A 20,109-nucleotide genomic window follows, 5' to 3' on the forward strand; every position below is an offset into this window, starting at 1 on the left:
CTCTCATGCTCACGTAATATGGCTGAAGCACAGCTACAAATCCCCAGGTTTCCTTAGACCCACACTGAAAACCACTGTACAGTTAGCAAAAGTCACAGAATCAGGGGGAAAACAAGGTTCACTGGAGATAAGACTGTAAGAGGAGGCTTCATGAATAGGAGGGAATGAAGTCCAATTTTTAAGTAAGGGTGGGATTTGATTAACAGGAAAGAAAGAAGCCGGTTAATCGTTGGATAACAGAATACTATAAACGAAGGCTGGGAGGTGGGAAATTGGAAGACTAAGGGGGATCTAACTTATTCTATAGACCAAGCGAACAGTCAAAAATTGATCAAACAGAGGAATGACATTGAATATAGTGCTGCAGGATGGTTAATCAGATGGTAACACAATGGACAGACTGAAGGAAGGGTTGGGAGTAAGGAAGAATTTACAGTAGTTTAGGAATGAGGTGAAAAAGACTAAAGTATGGTAGTGAGAAGGCTTAGAAAGAGCATTTATATTAAAGACACTGGAAACTGAGACACAGGGAGATTAATATTGCCAACGTCATAAAAAATAAGTGAGTGGTAGAACCACTGTAGAATTAGAAAATGCTTCTTCTAACTTGGATCATAATATGCTGTCTTCCCATGCAACACGTAACTTTTCAGATAGAATCTAAATGCATGTTTGTTTATTCCTTTGTACATCTATCCCCCCACCCATCCTCCATCCATCTTTTCAAAATATTAGAATGCCCATGTAAGGAATTAAAAAACTGAATAAGAAAAGCCTCTGATTTCAGCTGTGGCTTGGCTAAATACCACCAAGAGACAAGAGAAGAAAATTCACACCACAAGCAAGTTCTGCTCTTTTTTTAAAAAAGATGGGTTTTAATATCATTTCAGAAGATGTGTGCTCTGGTACTAAAGAGATGATTATGCATCTGTTTGCAGGTATGGAAAGATGAAAGTGGGCACTAAAAGCTTATCCTAAAGTGAATTCTAAGGCCAGCTGACTGGGCTGAAGTATTTAATTAGTAATGTGTAAAAAAAACAAAGTAACTCTATAGGGCTTTAAAAAATATATCATGGCATACAAGTTGAAATGAAATATCATATCCACCTGTCAAATTAGAAGAGGCGATTTTAAAACACAAAATCCAGCACTAGTGAAGATATAAGGAATACAAGAATATGCCTTATATTGTGCCTCTCCAAAACTCATGTTGAAACCTAATCCAAACTATGGTGGGGACTTCAATAGGTAATTAGGTTATAAGGGTTCTGTCCTCATGAATGGGATTGATGCCCTTATAAAAGAGATATGAGGGATGGTATTTCCTCCTTCTGTCACATGAGGACACAGCAGCGACTATCTCTGAAGCAAAGCGAGCCCTCACCAACACCAAACATGCTGGCACCCTGATCTTCGAATTTCCAGCCTCCAGAACCACAAACAATTTATTTCTGCTATTTATAAATTACCCAGCTTAAGGTATTTTGTTATGCCAGCTCAAAGGGACTAAGACAGCATGTAAGAGTAGTGACTTCTGAGTTGGGAAAGTAAGGATCAACCTGCCAACAGAAGATCTGGGGGAATTGTTCTCAACAGAGGAACAGCAGTATAAAGGCCCTTGGCAGAAATGAGCCTGGTATGTGTGACAAATGCATAAAAACAGTAGTATGATATGTAGATAAGGAGACAGGGGTCAGATCATCTACAGACTGAGAAACCTAGGAAAGGAGTATGGGCTTTAATTTAAATGCAAAATTAAGCCATTTAATTAAAGGGTTTAAAACAAGAAAGAAAGAAGATATGATTTTATCAGTAGTTTCTCAGTAGGATGAATTTCTAGAAAAGAACTGCTAGGTCAAAGGGTATGTACAATTTAAGTTTTGATAGATATTGCTAAAATGACTCCAAAGAGCTGTACCTATTTATATTCCTATTGAAAACATGCACATCTATTTATCCACACCTTAGCAACACTGGATGATACCAAACCTCAAAATCTTAGCCTGCATGTAAAACATGATTCAAATTTAACTCCAATTTTATTTTTAGTTTATCTGTTATTTCTGTATATTAAGTATATGCCAAGGCTATTGGGGATAGGGCAGGTAAACAGTATAAACAGAAAAGATCTATGACAGAATGAAATAACCTAAAGCATAACTCACTCCCAGCATAGAAAAACTCTACCAAAAAATAGTAGTAGTTTAATATTCATGAAATCTAACTTCTTATTACTCTTGTTCTAGTGCAACAAAGTACCACTATCTCTCTCTTCACAATGCAGGACGATTTAAGGGGACATGGTAAATTATATCTTTGCACACTTGGGTGAATATATTTGTAGGATTCTGAATTCTTCGATTTGCTAAACATTTTTTGCAGTTAAAAGACTGACAGGTATAGCCAAACTGGCCTCTGAAGGCTTGGTAACCCATTTCCATTGGTATCAAAATTGTGTCAACTGGAAGATAGTGATGTCCTTTCCATTTCCATTTCCATTCCTTAATCCCTTACCTCCTTAAGTTAGATGTGTCAATCCCCATAATCCACATTTCACAGTGTAAAAGTTGTAAGATATGGATGACTATTTAGAAAACAAGTATAAATTACTAAAGCAACAGATTTTAAAATGAATTCTGTGTACTTTTATTTGGCCATCTATATTTACTCATATGATAATAAACGGGTATGCTGAATAGATGAAAGAAACAAATACCACTGATTTCCAAAACTTTCTTGCCTTATTCATCTATAAATCTTTCACAATAAATATTGATATATTTTGGTACACGCAAATGAAAGGTACTATAAAAATAAAAAATACTCTTACTAAACACAGAATAAATATTTTAAATTATAATACTTACAATCATCCAGATCTAGAAGTGAAACATCTTTGGCAACAGGAGTTCTACCTTGCTTTGTTTTCTTTTCTTTCTCCTATAAAATGACAAATATTTGATTTGTCACATGTTCTGTTTTAAAACTCTATGGAGTAAGCAGTCCTTAACAATCCAAAACAAACATTTTTTTTTTCTCTGCTTAGTGGTACCAACAAATTAAACTTCTATATGGTTACATAAAATGTTTTCCTGAATCAACGTTTGTCTCAAGTAGCATATAGTATTTCTTACCCACTATGCAAACTGTTAATTATTTTAAACTATTTAATGCTTAAAAATTATAAATGTCAGAAGCAAATTTAAAGGTATGTAATTATTTTATAATCTGACAACTTCTTGCTAACATAATGTAAATGGTTCTTTGGTAGAAAGTGTACAAATATTCTTGAAAATAACTTTTAAACAGGTTTACTTAAGAAAAAAACACTCAATATATGCATAGCTCTGATACTTTTGATGGGTTTGTGATAGGTCAGCCTTTTCTGATATAGTTTGTGACAGGCACTGTACTAGATATTTTATGTTTCTTTTCTTTTTTTTTTTTTGAGACAGAGTCTCATTCTGTCGCCAGGCGCCAGGTTGGAGTGCAGTGGCACAATCTCGGCTCACTGCAACCTCCGCCTCCCGGGTTCAAGCAATTCTCCTGCCTCAGCCTCCCGAGTAGCTGGGACTACAGGCGCACGCCACCACACCCAGCTGATTTTTGTATTTTTAGTAGAGACGGGGTTTCACCATGTTGGCCAGGATGGTCTCAATTTCTTGACCTTGTGATCCGCCCGCCTCGGCCTCCCAAAGTGCTGGGATTACAGGCTTGAGCCACTGCACCCAGCCGATATTTTGTTTCTATACTGGGTTGTATCAGACTTCTTTGCCAAAGATATGCATTAAAATCTATAAATGACATTCCCAGGCTCTTTCTTTTTAAAGTTGAAAGGACTCACTCACTCACTTGCTCTACTGTTTTGTAGAGAAAATAAATATTTCAAAACATATCTGCATATAATTAGGGATTCCCCCAGCAGAGATTTGCTTATTTGGTCTACTGTACTTACAAAATGTATATACCCATGAACTAGAAAACAGTGCCCCTAAGCCTGAACTACTCACAGTTTGGTTAGAGATTCAGAAAAAAAATTTGTAAGTCTTTAAAAAAGAAAGCAGTATAAATTAAGTGCAGTACTAGTAGCATTACGAACAACTAAAGGTCAACAAAGACTAGGATGTTAAACAATTGAGTCAAAGTTTATCTTTCTAATCTATATTATTTTTTACATTAAATTTTCTCAAATTAAAGACCAAAACAAAAGTTTCTGCTAAAATGTCTTTGTTTATTTAATCATTCATTCATTCAATGGGTATGTATAGAATTTTAAATATATATTAGATTCTGTGCCAACCAATGGAAATAACAGCCAAGACAGACATAATCCTGCCTTCAAATAACTTATAATCTACCAAAAAAGTCTATGGCTTATTGTTAATGTGATTATAAATATTTCTGAAGTATTCCTCTAGCCATGAGAAGGTATCAAGGTATGAAGCAAAATATATTTTATCACCATTTAAAGTTTATACAGTGTTAGAGCTCCTACAACAGTGCACATACATGAACAAAAGCATTACATAAAATTATACATAGGTAACATTTTAAAATAATTTAAATTTCCCTTGCTTTTTCCCTTATGCCAATACTCAGAAACTTCAAAAATCACATAATAATATACATTATTAATACACTTAGAAAGGCACTAGTTTTCTTCTTCAAAGTAATTATTTTTATCACCAAACACTCCAAGTCATCTAGACAAGCTTTAATTTTCATTCCTTATTTAAAGACAAAAGAAATAGTATTTGCCCCCCTCTCCATTTCTCAAATGAGTAAACAATGTCTAAGATGTGGAAAAAAAATAGAAGAAGTGTTAGTTTTGAGGCTAAAATTTAAAAGTTGCAAGTAAATGAAAACAGATGCAGAATGAAAATGCCATCTCAACTAGAATATTATTCCTGTGAAGAAAGAACATATAACAAAAAGAGCATATCATCATGTGACTTATCAAAATGCTATGCTGAACACAATGGGTGTAGCTTCCTATAAGCTACAATGGTGCATGACTGTCTTTATGAAACTGTAACCTCCCCACCTGAAAAATTAGAAACCTATCAAATCAAGATAAAGTTAAAGCTGAAGGCAAGTCTATATCTTATTTTCTACTTCACAGCCAAGAGTGTGTAACAATATCTATTAAATACACATCAGGTCACATACAACACAGAACAGAGCTGCATGTGAAATTGGCATAATCTCCTATTAGAAGCTTAGAACAGAGAGAAGAAAGGCTTTCAAAAGGACAGAATTTCATTGACTTTCTGAAAACAGCAAATAACCAGTGACTGAAATACAACATTAGCAATAGATAATGGTCATTTCCACTGAATTGAAAAACCCTTGCATTCTGAATCAAGGCTATAAAATGCTTCATGATGTGTTTGGTATTCCTCTCTTATATTTCATTTTTCATTTTAAAAAATCCATAGTAAGTTCAAAACATTTTCATACTTAAAGAATCTACTATAAAAATAAAATTCTGAATTCTAAACAAAGAAGTTAAGAGCTCTATTCCATCAAACATTTCTCCATTTGCAATTCATCTTGGTAATAGAGACAGAACCTGGGTAAATGCATATAGGACTTGAGGCAGGAGATTTTTCTTGCTCAATGCATAATTCATGTGCTCCGCCTGCAAAGTGTGTAAAATGAGAATTTCACACTGCAGCATGAGCCATGGAGCTGCAGAGAAAAGGCAGATGAAATCATATTTTACTGTGCGATTTTATTTCTTACCCTCCCAATATTTATACAAAACCATCATTGACAAACCAAACACATTGACAGATCACCCACTGTTTCCATTGTGTTAGTACTTGAGAATAGATCAGGCAGAAAGATAGACAATTTGTTTTTGTATATTTTTTTAAATAGAGGATTAGGTTTTTAACAGCTGAGTGGCTGTATTAGACTTTTATAAGGACAATAGTAACTGATCTTAGAATCTCACCACAAAAAATACCTAGTTATCAATTCATCATTCTCAAATCTTCATTTTGTTTCTATGGTATTCAATTATACACCTCAACACATCAACATTTTCAAATGCAACACAAAGTCACGGGGTTAAAAAAACTGATTTCTATTTAACGTATTTCATTTCAAATAATAAATAAAATATCCTGGAAATACTTATTATCCTCCAAATAATACAAACAAAAATATGTGACAATATACCTGAAAATATTTTTTATGTATTATGCACGTTTGTGTTCATGCTGATTTAAAAAAAAGGCAAGTAGCAAAAAAGATCTGACATGACAAGCATCAAATATGTAACCTAAGAGGAAACCAGAGGTTTGAAATTTGAAACTACAAAATAGGATAAGCAGTATGTAAAGTCTGTCAAAGCCATATTGTGCTTTGAAATCAACAAGAAGTCAAAGCTAACTTCTGGTCTCACAGGACAACATATTTGCATGAAATATTTTCAACTAGAATTATCAACCAAGGATAATTCAATGATTTTCTTTCCTTCAAGTTAACTGACAAATATGATTTTAAAAATCTGAGGCTCACACTTAAACTTGGGCTTTAAAACAAAAGTACACTGCCAGTAAATTAAGACTTCTTTATAAGTTACAAAGAAGTCTAACCCATGAAAATAAACCTTGTCCTATCAGAGTATAACTACTTCAATAAGAAAGCCTGCTTAATGGCTTTCACTTCCTTTTAAAGGTCTCAATTGCAATTGAATAATATTTTTATTTTAGAGAACTTAAAATATAAATGAAATTGGGAAAGATGTAAGCTGAGAGGCAAGGCTTTGTATTATCATAGTAAACTCAATATTCTTCAATATTTATAAACATTATATAACTGCAACATACAAAAATAGTTGTAAAAACATAATTAAAACTTGCGTATTTCTCAAATAGAACATAAAACCAATAAAAAAAAAAAGTTCATTTCACTCTTATCCATGATTTATTTCACATCACATGCCAAATTTACTTTATCCCCAAGAATCTTTCAAATAAAAGATCTTTATCTCCAGAATCTTTTATTAAGGCAAATCTTACCACTTACTGACATTCAGACACCAGTCACAATACTAGTGACGGATCCTTAGAGCACTTAAGAAATTTAATCAGTTTCTTTGCACCTCTCAAAAGGAATTAGCAAAGTTTTGAGACACAAATAATATAACCTGAGATAAAAACAACTGACAAGAGCATCTCAAACACTGCTAGGTATATACAGTTGGTACTGTTTTCTTCATAGCTAGTATGTACATTAATCTTAACTTTAATTCAAATACTGAAGTGCTTTTAATATTAACTGTTATTAAGTGCAAGTACATTAAATGCTTTATATTTATTTCACATTGGTGATTATGCTTTATACAGTTTATGTAATTAAAATGTTAATATATATAAGAAAAATACATAAAATTTACTCACAATAAATTACAATCATGATTTAAAGATTTTATCATTTTAATCATAGATTATCTAAATATTCAGCAATTGATACCCAGACACTATAGATATAAGTAGAATATTGCATCACGAATACGGTGCGAATAGTGGATTAACAATGTAGCTGAAATAACTATAGTGTATAGGAGCACTCTAATATACTGGGTAGTTATAAGAACACTGAAGCCTAGGTTTTATAAAGGATAAAAATTCAGGAAACTTTAAAAACATTATTTTAAAATAATTTTGTCACCATCTGTTCAACACATAATTTTAACTACAAGTGGAATATAACTTAATTATATCGGTCAAAAATAGGATAAAGTGATATAAATATGAATCCCTTCCTGACACAATGTGGTGTACATCTGAGTTTTCTCTCCATTCTTTCATACAAAAAAAAATTTTCCCTTTACACTGTGTAAAGTATGTGAAATGACTTAAAATAAGGAATTACTAAAAGTAATTCTGTCATAGGTGTTATTTGGAACAAAAGAATTACTTCATTGAAAGGATTATACAAAAAATTTTTCTCAATTAAGTATATTTCAGAAAATAATACCTACACATAAAAATATGCTTATCCATCAAAATAATTCTAACTAAAACACGGAAATTTTCTCTGGTCATTAGTAACAACATCTGACCTCAAATGAGGACATATTCCAATAAATAACACAAACAAACAAACATGGCACCTGAATGTATGATTATAGTTTTGTGCCTCATGAATATGCTGGGGCATTTAAGAATGTAAACAATCCCCTGTGGTTCTGACCCTTTTGACTGTTCCATTCACATGAGTGATACCCTGTCCTCAGTAACATTTTTCATTCCCTGCAGTCATTCTCAACCAGTTGAAGTGGAGGGTCACATTGATATAAGGCCACTTTCTCCCTAGCTTTTATTTTCTGTAATAAATGATGCAAAAAGAAAGAATAAAGGCATAGAAATAGGAAAAAATAGAGTGTCAAGAGAACCACAAATATTCCATTGGGATTAGAATTTAGTGTGTGTGGCTGGGCACGGTTGTCTAAACCTGTAATCCCAGCACTTTGGGAGGCTGAGGTAGGTGGATCGTTCAAGCCCAGGAGTTAGAGACCAGCCTGGGCATCACAGAGAAACCCCTCTCTATTAAAAATACAGAAAATTAGCCAAGCATGGTAGTGCATGCCTGGAGTCCCAGCTACTCAGGAGGCTGAGGTGGGAGGACCACCTGAGACTTGGAGGTCGAGGCTGTAGAGAGCTGGAATCACGCCACTGCATTCCAGCTTGAGCAACAGGGCAAGACCTTGTCTCAAAAGAGGAAAAAAAAAAAGAAAGAAAGAGAGGAAGAGAGGGAGGGAGGGAGGACAGAAGGAAAGAGGAAGGGAAGGAGCAAATGAGGCAGATGATGAAAGAGAGGAAGAGAGGAGAGAGAGAGAGAGAGAGAAAGGAAAAGAAAAGAAGAAATAAAAAATAAATAAATAGGCCGGGCCCGGTGGCTCACGCCTGTAATCCCAGCACTTTGGGAGGCCGAGGCGGGTGGATCACGAGGTCAAGAGATCGAGACCATCCTGATCAACATGGTGAAACCCCGTCTCTACTAAAAATACAAAAAATTAGCTGGGCATGGTGGCGCGTGCCTGTAATCCCAGCTACTCAGGAGGCTGAGGCAGGAAAATTGCCTGAACCCAGGAGGCGTAGGTTGCGGTGAGCCGAGATCGCGCCATTGCACTCCAGCCTGGGTAACAAGAGCGAAACTCCGTTTCAAAAATAAATAAATAAATAAAGAAAGAAAGAAAAGAAAAGAAAGAAAGAGAAAGAAAGAACAAATGAACACAGGGTGGGTGGAGTTAAGACTAGGTAGGTTTGGGCAAGCTAGCCTGTGTTTACTAAACTCAAATGGTAATGGGCCATCATGACAGGTGAATTTAATATCCATCTGGCAGTCGTATAGAAGGACTTGGGGTTGGAAAAGCATGGGTCAGAGGATGTCCAATGGCAATGGTCTATGCAGGTAATGAAGAGCTGATCTAGAATACTGGCAGTAGGGAAAGATGAAACAGACATGAGAAATAATGCACAGAATCTATAGGAGTTGGCAATTATCTAAACAAACAGAATGACAGAGTAGTTAGAGATAATTCTGGGGCTTCAGATCTGAGAGAATGAAAACAATGGTGGTGACAAATGGTAGAGCATGTCTTTTGATTGTATTAGGTTTGGAAAACCAGTAGCCCCAGAGAGGTCTAAAAATTTGGTATGAATTTGGGATGAAAAGCTGAAGCTTACTGTAAAGACTGAAAGACGTTACCATGGAAGTAATTAACATAAATGTTTTAGCTGAAGCTATAGGAGTGAATGAGGTCTCACAACAGAAAAAATTTAGAGGGAAAAAAGAAGACAAAAAAAAAAAATCCATCGATAATCAATATTTTGCAAAACTAATGTGTACTAAGTACTAATTTAGGGGCAATGTTCACACTTGGTGTCAAAAGTGGGTAAAAAGTGAAGCAATCAAAAGCATGAAAGGTCAAAAAAGTCAGAACGAAAGGGATGCAGAGACTTTTAAGTAGTAGGGGAATAGTCATACAAAAAGATCAAGAATAAGAGAAGGCTACTGGGTTTGGGGAAGGATCACAGCTGACTTATCAGAGAGCAGTATTTGTAGGATAAAGTTGGAAATGACTGGGTTAAGAAGTACCAGATGGCAGGATACGTTGATTATTATTCTAAACTCACTCTCACTCATGTACACACATTCTGTCACTCTGTCTTTTCCACTCTCTGGAAGGATCACAGCTGACTTATCAGAGAGCAGTATTTGTAGGATAAAGTTGGAAATGACTGGGTTAAGAAGTACCAGATGGCAGGATACGTAGATTATTATTCTAAACTCACTCTCACTCATGTACACACATTCTGTCACTCTGTCTTTTCCACTCTCTGGTCTCTCTCTCTCTCTTTAAATGCTGGGAAAAACCTGAATGCTACAGTTGGAAGAAAAGGAACGAATGGAGAAAGATTAAAGGTGCGAAGGAGGCAGATGATTATTAACAAAGTAAGACCAAAAGGAAGTAGGAGCTATCGCTGGGGAAGTGGATGCAGGTCATTTACACAGAGCTGCATTCAAAGAAAAAGGAGGGTAAATGGAGATTATAAGTTAGAGAGCAGAGACACATGAGACACTGACCATGGATGGCAGCTGTCTTCTAAAGAAAGTGGCTAAGCTTACAGGCTGTAGGTAAGGGAACAGAATTAAATGTTGACTTACAACTTGAATAGTGTCAAAAGAGTGGAAAAAAAAAAAGGAGGATACTTAAGAGTTACAAAAAAAATTTAGGTTACTTTTAGCATTTGATGTTCTTCAATACCGTTGATCATTTATGGAATTTTTAAAAATGTTAAAACTGTTGTTTTATAGTTATATAGTGTGATACATTGATCTTTCATATTTTATTTTTAACATAACACCTGAAAGAAGTAAGGTAGGTACTTGCATTTCTGCTTTACAGATGAGGAAACTGAAACATAAAGATATTCTCTCCCCACAAGTAGAACACTACGCTTATCTCACAGGACTACCACAAAAATTCACTGTTTTGAAAGCCATATATTCAAGGTAACTCCTAGATCGCATTTTCATGCTCAGTGCCCTCAAAACACATTCTCTGGATGTAAAAAAAAAAAAAAAAAAGAAAAGAAAAGAAAGGAAAGAATAATAGTATAGATTTAGTTAGGCTGCAGATATAAGGCATATGAATTTTCAGCACTAACATATTGTCATGCTAAATTAAAGTAAAGTACCCACCATCTGCCTTCATTACTCATAATTTAGAGCAGAAGCCACAACACTTGGTGCAAGGAGGACTTTTCCACAATTATAGTTGCATATTATTAAAAAATTGGTATACTCTGTAATGGTATGGTATACGCCAAATCATTCAGAAAGAAATAGAAATAAATAAGTAGTTATGGTAGCTCCAAGGTGGAGAATACTTATTCCAATAGCTAAACTAAAGCAAAAAACTCCACAGTCCTGTTTGCCTTTATAGACAGGAAAAGGCATTCTAATATAAAAAAAATAAGCCACCTAAGGAACACATGAACACAAAACTATCAACAATGTGTGTGAAACCCAAATTTCTCAAAGGTCTTGGCTCATTGCAATAGTTTGAATTTTTTATACTGACGTTCTATAGGAAAATATTTTTAACTATCAAGAGATTTAATCTGATCACAGAAAGTCTTTGACAAAGAAGAAACAAAAAGAATCACTGACCTGGAGTGCCACTGTGGCTTTTATTTTCTTTTGTTTTGTTTTTTCTCTGCGGGGGGGCGAAAGGGTACAATATAACATGATGCTCAACCACTGTGGCTTTTTAATGGGATCCTAAAGCTCTGCTTCTAATACTACAGAGGCACTGAAGTCTGTAATTTTTCAACTGTTTCAAAACTTCCCAAGAATAACTTCCACATCTTGACACTCAATGATTTCTTGTTCTGTCATTTTAAAAAACACTTCTTACTCTGGGTTGTATTTACTGTTGATTTGTAACTCTCTTTATTTTCAATAACATTTTAAACTTTCTGGTAATTTGATGTTAAGTATGAAATGTAAGTACACCAAACTCACTATGTGATAAGTTTTTATATGAGGCCAGATTAATAAACCATAAAATCTCTTAAGATTTTATGTGAATTTTTTAAAAAATAAAAGTCTTAGATTATTTTATATACAGATGCAAGTTTTAAATATAAATTCAAGTTTAAGATAGGTTTTAATATATGCAAGAAAATATGTGAAATAAGGCAAGACAAATACTAGCCAATTTTTAAAACATTCTTTAACAATAAATCTCTGGAAGGGGAAGGGCAATAGTTTACTTCAATAAATTAATTTTCATCCTTGCCTACTCAGATAACATACTGAAGAAATTCAAGTTAATAGAACAAATAAACAAAAACAATATTGGATTAAGAAGAAATTAAACTGAATGAAAGGCAGGGTTTGAACATATTTTCAACAAACAGAATAACACGGTTATATATAAAACTACTAACCTTGAAATCTAGTATCAGCAAGGTCCATTTTTAGGAAGGGGATGATTATTAAAGACCAAAAAGATAATTATCATTAGGTCTGAATTCTATACTACTATTTCATTCTTTTAACTAGATCTGAAATCAGATAGGATAAATTTTATATTAATAACTATATTCTTGCAATATATACTTTAATTTTTTCCTGCTAAGCAGGCCAAGTTCAGTGTTACAAATGTTATTACCAAAAAGCATTATTATTTTATTATATAAGTAGTTCTTACATTTGTTTTTAAATAAATGTCTACTGCAAATTCTTACTAAAGAATGTATATACTTGAATTAAAGCTTTAAAACACAATTATGCAAAATGCCCAATATTTTAAAAGGCCTAATAGTCTCAATTTCTAATGATGTATGTATACTTACATTTCTTTGCTCAATACTATTTTTGTGACTTCCTTTCACTTCCCCTTCAACAAAAACCCCCCTTGTCACAACCTAGCCAAGAACAAAAAAGGCCATATGCATAACATTGAGTTCCCTGATTTCAGTGGCTAAGGATGAGTTTTTTTAAAGTTTCTAACTTTTCTGCAGTTTGGTTATGAGGGAAAGGCTTAGCTAGAAAAAATAAAATCACAGGTGTAGATGACAATGGTGTTGTTTATTTTAGTCGCTATAAGAATATTTACTTTCAATGATAACAAACGTATAATCTCTTACCTTAGTGACACTTCTGGATTCAGATTCACTTTCAGATTCTGACTCTGATTCAGAATCTGAAGAACTGTCTTGTATTGAACTAGATTCGGCACTGGAAGAATCTGAAGTTTTAGATTTTTCATTTTCCTTCTCCCCATCTTCAGAATCACTATATATAATGGTAAATTTTGAAATATCAACTTTAACTCCTTTATATAAGTAGTTTATATAAAAAGTGGTTGAATTCTAGAATATATTAATAAGGTAATAATAAAGGTATTACTAATAACCAAATTAATCAGAACCCATTCAAATTCAATTCTATTCTGTCATACACATTTCAAATGCAAAAAGTCACAAAATGACACCAAATAATATCATCAAAAACAATGTAGAAAATATTAAATGTTTCATTTACCAAGAATTAAGTGCCAGCAGTAATAATTTCAAAGATATTTAGGCTGATTTTTATAATGCTATCTCAAAATATTAGGTGTGCATACATATCTACATACAGGGTCTCACTGTCATCTAGGCTGGAGTACAGTGGTACGATCATGGCTCACTGCAGCCTCTACCTCCTGGACTCAAGCAATTCTCCCATTTCAGCCTCCCAAGTAGTGGGGACTACAGGCATGTGCCACCACACTTAATTTTATATTTTTTGTAGAGACAGGGTCTCACTATGTTGCCTAGGCTGGTCTGGAACTCCTCGGCTCAAGTCATCCTCCCACCTCAGCCTCCCAAAATGTTGGGGTTTCAGGACTGATCCATCACACCTGGCTTAGTAATATATTTAAATACTTATATATCTGCTTTTGCTAAAACAGACTTGTGTTTTATACATTTCTCTGTCAAAGAAAATTACTACACAAGTTCCCAAATGTGACCTTAAACATATTCTATAAGAAAATGTTAACCAATTCAAAGCAAATTCTTCTAATGTAATAATGTCTTGCTAAAAATTTAAGCTAATGAAATATAAACTTTAAAAATACCAAATGATCATACCTAAGTGCTTAACACCATTCGTTCACCTGCTCAACAAATATTTATTAATTATTGACTACGTGTTGGCATTATGTTAGGTGCTGAGGATAACAGTGGGTAGTAAGTCACAGAGGATCTCTGTGTGTCTACCCTATAGAGTCTTCAGTCCACTGGAGAATATAGATAAGGTGGCAGAGATAATATAGTATGATAAGTAATAAGTAATAAATTACAGTGTGTCAGAACACTATTTGTAGAGACAACTAAATAAACTTAAACCAATTAGGAATGCTTCCTTGAGAATGAGACATAAAAGTCAAGATATAGGAATAAGGAGAGCAGATGGGCCAGGAAGCAGTTCTCCAAGGGGAAGGAATAACATGCGAGATGGCCAAACACCCTTCTCTCAGGGGATAAGAGCTGCTTTGTGGTGTTTCTATTTTCCTGGAAACTAAAGGTCTAGTTCTCTCTACCACATGTGTGTATTTTTTTAAGAATCTACTGTGGACCAGAAAGGGCTAGGTATTTCATACCAATCATACCAATTATCTAATTTAAACGCACTCTTCCTGGGTACATTATTATTCCATTTACAATAATGAAATTAATATTTAGAAAGGTTAAATAACCTGCTCAAAGATAACAGGAGGGGCAGAACTGGAACTCAAGCCTATCTCACGCCAAAGTCTGTATTTTTTCCACTATGTCATACTATCTCCCTTCAAATGAAAATACCTTGGAGTGTAAAATTTAAATTTTGTAATAAATATTTATGATTACTAAATGGTGGTTTTTGAAGATGCTTAAAGCTTATTAAGAGCTTTAAAAAATTACCATACTGACAAAGTTAAAAAAAATTCTAAGAGACAGGGAGAAAAATACAGGGGGAGGGAGAGTAGTGAGGCAAGGGAAGGATCGATATTTCCTAGAATTGATTTTTGTAGAGGAAATATGATTGCTGTTTATTAAAAATGGAGCCATGGTAACATCTCAGAGCACATGTAATTATATTTGAAGACTGAAAAATATGTTGTTGTTTTTCCCTGGCAAAAAATGGCAATTTATTATCCCCAATTCACTGGTTAAAATGTGTACTTAAAAATATAAGGTTCAGAATGTATTTGTAATTCTCCTTGGTGAAGTAAACAATTCTTTTAAATTCAAACATGGGTAAAGAGAAAAATCCATTTCTGAAGAAAAAAACTAATAAAACTAATGCATGACTACAAATTTCTAGCACACTGACTTTTGCTATCTGAAAAGACATTTCATGCACTGAACAAAACTTTCCCTTTCTAGAAACAACACATGTTTTATAACTCATATCATCATAGATATTCTGATATTAAACCAGAAATACGGAATTTCTCTCAAAGACAAGGCTATTATAAACCAAGTAGCTCCTTTGCTGCAACAAGTGAATGATTCTAAATATATTTAACTTCTGGCTTTTAAGATAAGATTTTAAAAGTAAAAGTGTTATTTTATTATGCATCACTCAATTTCGATGGTAATTATTGTTTACCTTACTGCTTAGAGTTTCAGATGTTAATCTAATGAAAAGAATTTACTGGTAACTAGGTTTTTAACTTTGCAATGATGAAAAGCCTGTATTAATTTAACCTACAGATTTCATTTGTTCTGAACAGGAAAAACAATATAAATCACTTTTAAAATCATTAAATCCTGACTTAAATTAATAAAGTCATAATTAGGGCATTATGCTGTGTTTGTTATGGAAGTGGCAGGGCGAGCTGCTTTAATTACTGTCTGTAATAAAAGGAGCAGAGAGCGTACTGCGCCCCAATCAGTGCTGTCAGCCACGACTGAGCCGAGCTGCAAGCTCATCAAGTGAGCGGGCAGTAGGCTCTCTCGGAAAGGACCATCATGTCGGCAGAGGCCACTTGCTGACAGCAGTGGAGAAAACAGAGTTGCACAATCCAAGATATTAGCCCCAATTACTCAAAATTTTAATGACATTTTAATACACGATAATGTTGTTGATAATGGGAGATCTTAAAAAGTGCTAACACTTAAATATCCTATGACCGTCTTCCTTCACAGCCCTTGACTCTAATATTTGAGTCATAATCTTTTTAATATAACATTATTTAGAAAAATCAATTGTCTTGGTTACATAATGGCAAAGTGTTGAAGGATTTAATTTTAGCCCTCCGCAAAATTGCTACAAAAGGTAATTAAGTGTTTCATACCTACTGCTTGATCACTTAACTCAGCCTTCCAAGGTTATACCAATTTTCAAAATGTAACCCCAAGATACGTTCAAGTTCAAAATGAAAGCTAAGCATTATAAGTAGGAAAATAATGTGAACAACTAGCACTTTAATTTTAAAAGATTTAATATCTGTTTGGGAAAAAATACACACTTTTTTCCTCTATTTTTGGACTAACAAGAACTATCTTGCTGGGGCAAAATTCTGACGAAATAAGTTACCTTTTTCCTTTGGCTTTTGAGTTCCTCTTGGCTGTTCTTTTGTTTTCTCGGCCCGAGTCCCTTCCACTTTCACTGTCCTGCTCACTGGAGGAGTCCTCACTGCTGTCCTCACTGCTGTCTCCTTCCTCCCCACTTTGGCCTTGTTCTCCACTTTCACTTCCAGATTCACTCTCTGAAAAACAGAACCAGATGTTCTTAGATTTATAGTCATTTAATTAAACACACAGATACCTGTAACTGTCAATATTCATCACAAATAAAACCAGATGTTGAATTTTAATTCAGCAGACATCACTTGTTCAATACTTTATTCCCACACCCCATTCTTTCAGCTCTATGGATTCCTTTAGCACGGTGAGCTTTGGGAGATGCAGACAGAGAGAGGATGCTCTGACAGCGAGTAGAGAAAAGTTAAGCAAAGGTGAACCAAATAAAACAAACTTGAGGGAATCCCACTTTTTAAACCCCAACGTATCTAGCTATGTCAAAAACTTTCTTTTAAAGAATTACTAAGGATTGATATAAGGCTAAAGAAATAATTTTGAATTCTTCTGCTTGTAATGGGAAATTCTATTTAGAGTAAAAGAAGGCAACAGTTGAATCTTAGGAACAAATTTTGAGAGGAAAATGAGCCATTCGAATCACCTGGAAAAACCTCCAAATTCAAAAGACCATCAGCAAAATGACTAATTAAAGAGTTACTACTTATTTGAGCTAGTAAAGGAGTTTTCTATAGATGAAAGAGATGATAAAGTTATACTGAGGGATTATACTTTTAAATGTTTTATGTATAAATTATGGTATAATATGACTCTTTGAAGAACAAAATACACAAAAATATATGTATATTTTTAAAGTGAAGCATAACTGTTTACTATTTAAAATGACTATAACTACAGAGTTGTGTCCCAGAAAAAAGGACAAACTGTTGCCCTGCTTGTGATCTACGTAATGAAGCCCTCTTAGGCAGGAACATAACCTTTAATTAGAACATACAACATCATGAAGATCCATCACAGTGAAAAGCTAGGACTGCCTGTATTCTTCTAAGATGGCTTGCAAGGGGTACAAGCATGGGTTCTCAAGTTAGTGTTCAGATTCAAATCCTGGCTCTGCTACTTGCCAGTTGTAAAACTGAGCAAGTTACTCAACTTCTCTGAGTCTTGGTTTCCTTTTCAGCAAATGGAGATAATAATACTCGTTACTTTACAGAGCTGTTGTGAAGATTAAATGATTTGAAACATGTAAAGGTGATTAGAACACAACAGGGTCTGCCACAGGGCAAGGCACTCATCACTATCATCATTTACAAACAGGAAAATTTATTTTTCTAAAATAAAACTATTAAATGAGGACATTTTAAATTGGTGGTGATATCCAAGTTATACACACATACATATTAAGTCAGATAACTGGCTTAGGCCATAAACAATGAAAAGAAATTCCAGCATCTAAGTTACTCTCTCATGTTATCACATGGGACTGCAACATGAATCTGGGGCCAGCTCACATCAGGCACCATTATTTAAATTTTCAAGTCAGTAAAATCTTAGAGAAAATTTGTTTATTCTCAAAAAGGCTTGCTATCTGGAAAACACAATCTCATAACTTAATGAGACAAGCTTTCTTTTTCCCTCTGGCAGCTACAGAACTCCTGCCACATGGCTCATTATTATATGTATTCAGACAAACTCATAAAAAGCTGTAATGTTAATGGAATATTTCTAAAATGTTTTAAAAATGGTCAGCCTATGAATAGGCATGGGCTAGTGAATACATATAATGGAGACAAATATCTATATGTAATTCTATAAAATGAAGAAGTACATGATTACACAAACAGATCACTGCAACACGTCTATATTACTCCTGAAATTCCATACTTTTTAATATCGACTTTCTCAATTAAGTTATTTCTCTACTCTTCAGCTGAATACTTCAGAGGGTAATGTACCACAGGTTAATTTATCAGATACTAAAAACAAAGATTTTTGATAAGAAAGAGAAAAAAAAGAGTGAACTACCTTAGAGTAGGGTAATAGATAATCAAGTAAGAGTGATGGGCCCTGGTTCTCCAGGGAATAAAAATTTTAGAGAAAGTAGGGTGTCACTTGGTCTTCTGTCAGATTTGTCTATTAGGTTAACTGTTAATAAGAGCATCAGAAAGTGACTCCAATATATTTTTCATTATGCAAATCACTCACAGAACTTTAGCAATGAAGGGACTTTAAGAAATATTTAAGGCTACCCACCCCCTTTCATTTGTCTGATATAGAGAAAAGTAGGTGCCTTATTCAATTTGCATAGTTAAAACCCAGGGCTTCTAAATCCTTCCTAATAAGCATTCCTTTCACTGCATATAGTTATCCTCCATCTTTAGTTTGATTTTTTTATAGTATATAGAGACTTAATAATTTTAGCTTTATCTCTATAGAGGTTCACAGAAAGAGGTGACTATAAAATGAAAAAGGTTCTTCAAGGTATAAAATAAACTTTACATTTTTATAAAAGAAAGTTACTTTTAAAGACCCCACTAAAAGTTTATCAAGGGTAAAATTGTGTTTTTCAACAGATATAACAGGCATTGTGGTTTAGAATTCAGATGAGTTCCTGTTTCCACCATACCAATGTATTAGCTATTGTCCAAGAGACACTGCAAGCAAAAAGGGAATTTAGTAAAGTAATTAAAAATTACTTTGAAAACTAAACAGTGATATATAAATGCAAGGGATTATTTTGATAATACAAATTTCACTTAAAACCACCTGCTGAATATTATGGATTAGGCCTTGTTGTTTTTGAGAGACAGCATGTAATCCACTATGTAAACAGTATATGCCAATACATTATAAAACCCACCACTGTCACTGCTACTATCAGAAGAGTCCTCCTCTTCCTCAGATTCAGAATAGAACTTCTTAGCAGAATTCTCTTGCTTTGCTTTTCCTGCTGGGGTCCATTCTTTGGCCTGTTTAAACAAATATAGTAAATATAAATGAACTCTCATTAAGGGATTTAGACTTCTGGCAAACTTAATCATTAAGAATATAACTGAATTCAAAAGAAAGCCTAAGGCCTCAACCGAGAATGCAACTGTTAGAAGTCCTGGTATTAAGGCCGATTCACTCAACTCCTAAATATACAACAGAAACTCACCAGAGCCCGTTAGGTTAAACCAACTATCTTCTTTTAAATACATAATTTTTTAAAACTTTTGTGTTTGCAGGCCCACAAAAGAGTTAAACAAAAGTAATATATCCTAAAATAGGTGAGCACAATTAGAAATAGATTCAATAACAGCAAAAACAAACACAAGTTAATAGCTTGACATTGAAGTAAAGGAGAGAAAAAACAAGTAAAGAAAATATTTAGTGTAGGCAATAAACTTCCCCAACCATCTCAACAGTCTAAATCCTGGAGTAATCCTGGACTTCTCCCTTTTTCACGTATCCTATACATCTAAACCATCTAGAAATCCTATAGTTACCCTGGTCTGACCCATCCTAC

The 20,109-nt window shown here is 34.1% G+C and overlaps 1 protein-coding gene across 3 annotated transcripts in view; it reads right to left on the reverse strand.

Moving 5' to 3' along the window:
• The window catches only part of AP3B1 (adaptor related protein complex 3 subunit beta 1), a 285,248-nt gene that overhangs the window by 92,859 nt on the left and 172,280 nt on the right, over positions 1 to 20,109 (reverse strand). For all 3 annotated transcript variants that reach the window (XM_012462113.2, XM_012462114.3, XM_012462116.2), the window contains exons 18-21: positions 19,462 to 19,570; positions 16,603 to 16,774; positions 13,179 to 13,326; positions 2,868 to 2,940 (exon numbers count right to left, since the gene is read on the reverse strand). In XM_012462113.2, the coding sequence (XP_012317536.2) occupies positions 2,868 to 2,940; positions 13,179 to 13,326; positions 16,603 to 16,774; positions 19,462 to 19,570 (502 nt within the window). The remainder of the gene's footprint in view (positions 1 to 2,867; positions 2,941 to 13,178; positions 13,327 to 16,602; positions 16,775 to 19,461; positions 19,571 to 20,109) is intronic.

The sequence above is a fragment of the Aotus nancymaae genome, unplaced genomic scaffold (assembly GCF_030222135.1).
Source record: "Aotus nancymaae isolate 86718 unplaced genomic scaffold, 86718_ANA_hifiasm-v0.15.2.pri h1tg000014l, whole genome shotgun sequence".
Taxonomy (NCBI): Eukaryota; Metazoa; Chordata; class Mammalia; order Primates; family Aotidae; genus Aotus; species Aotus nancymaae.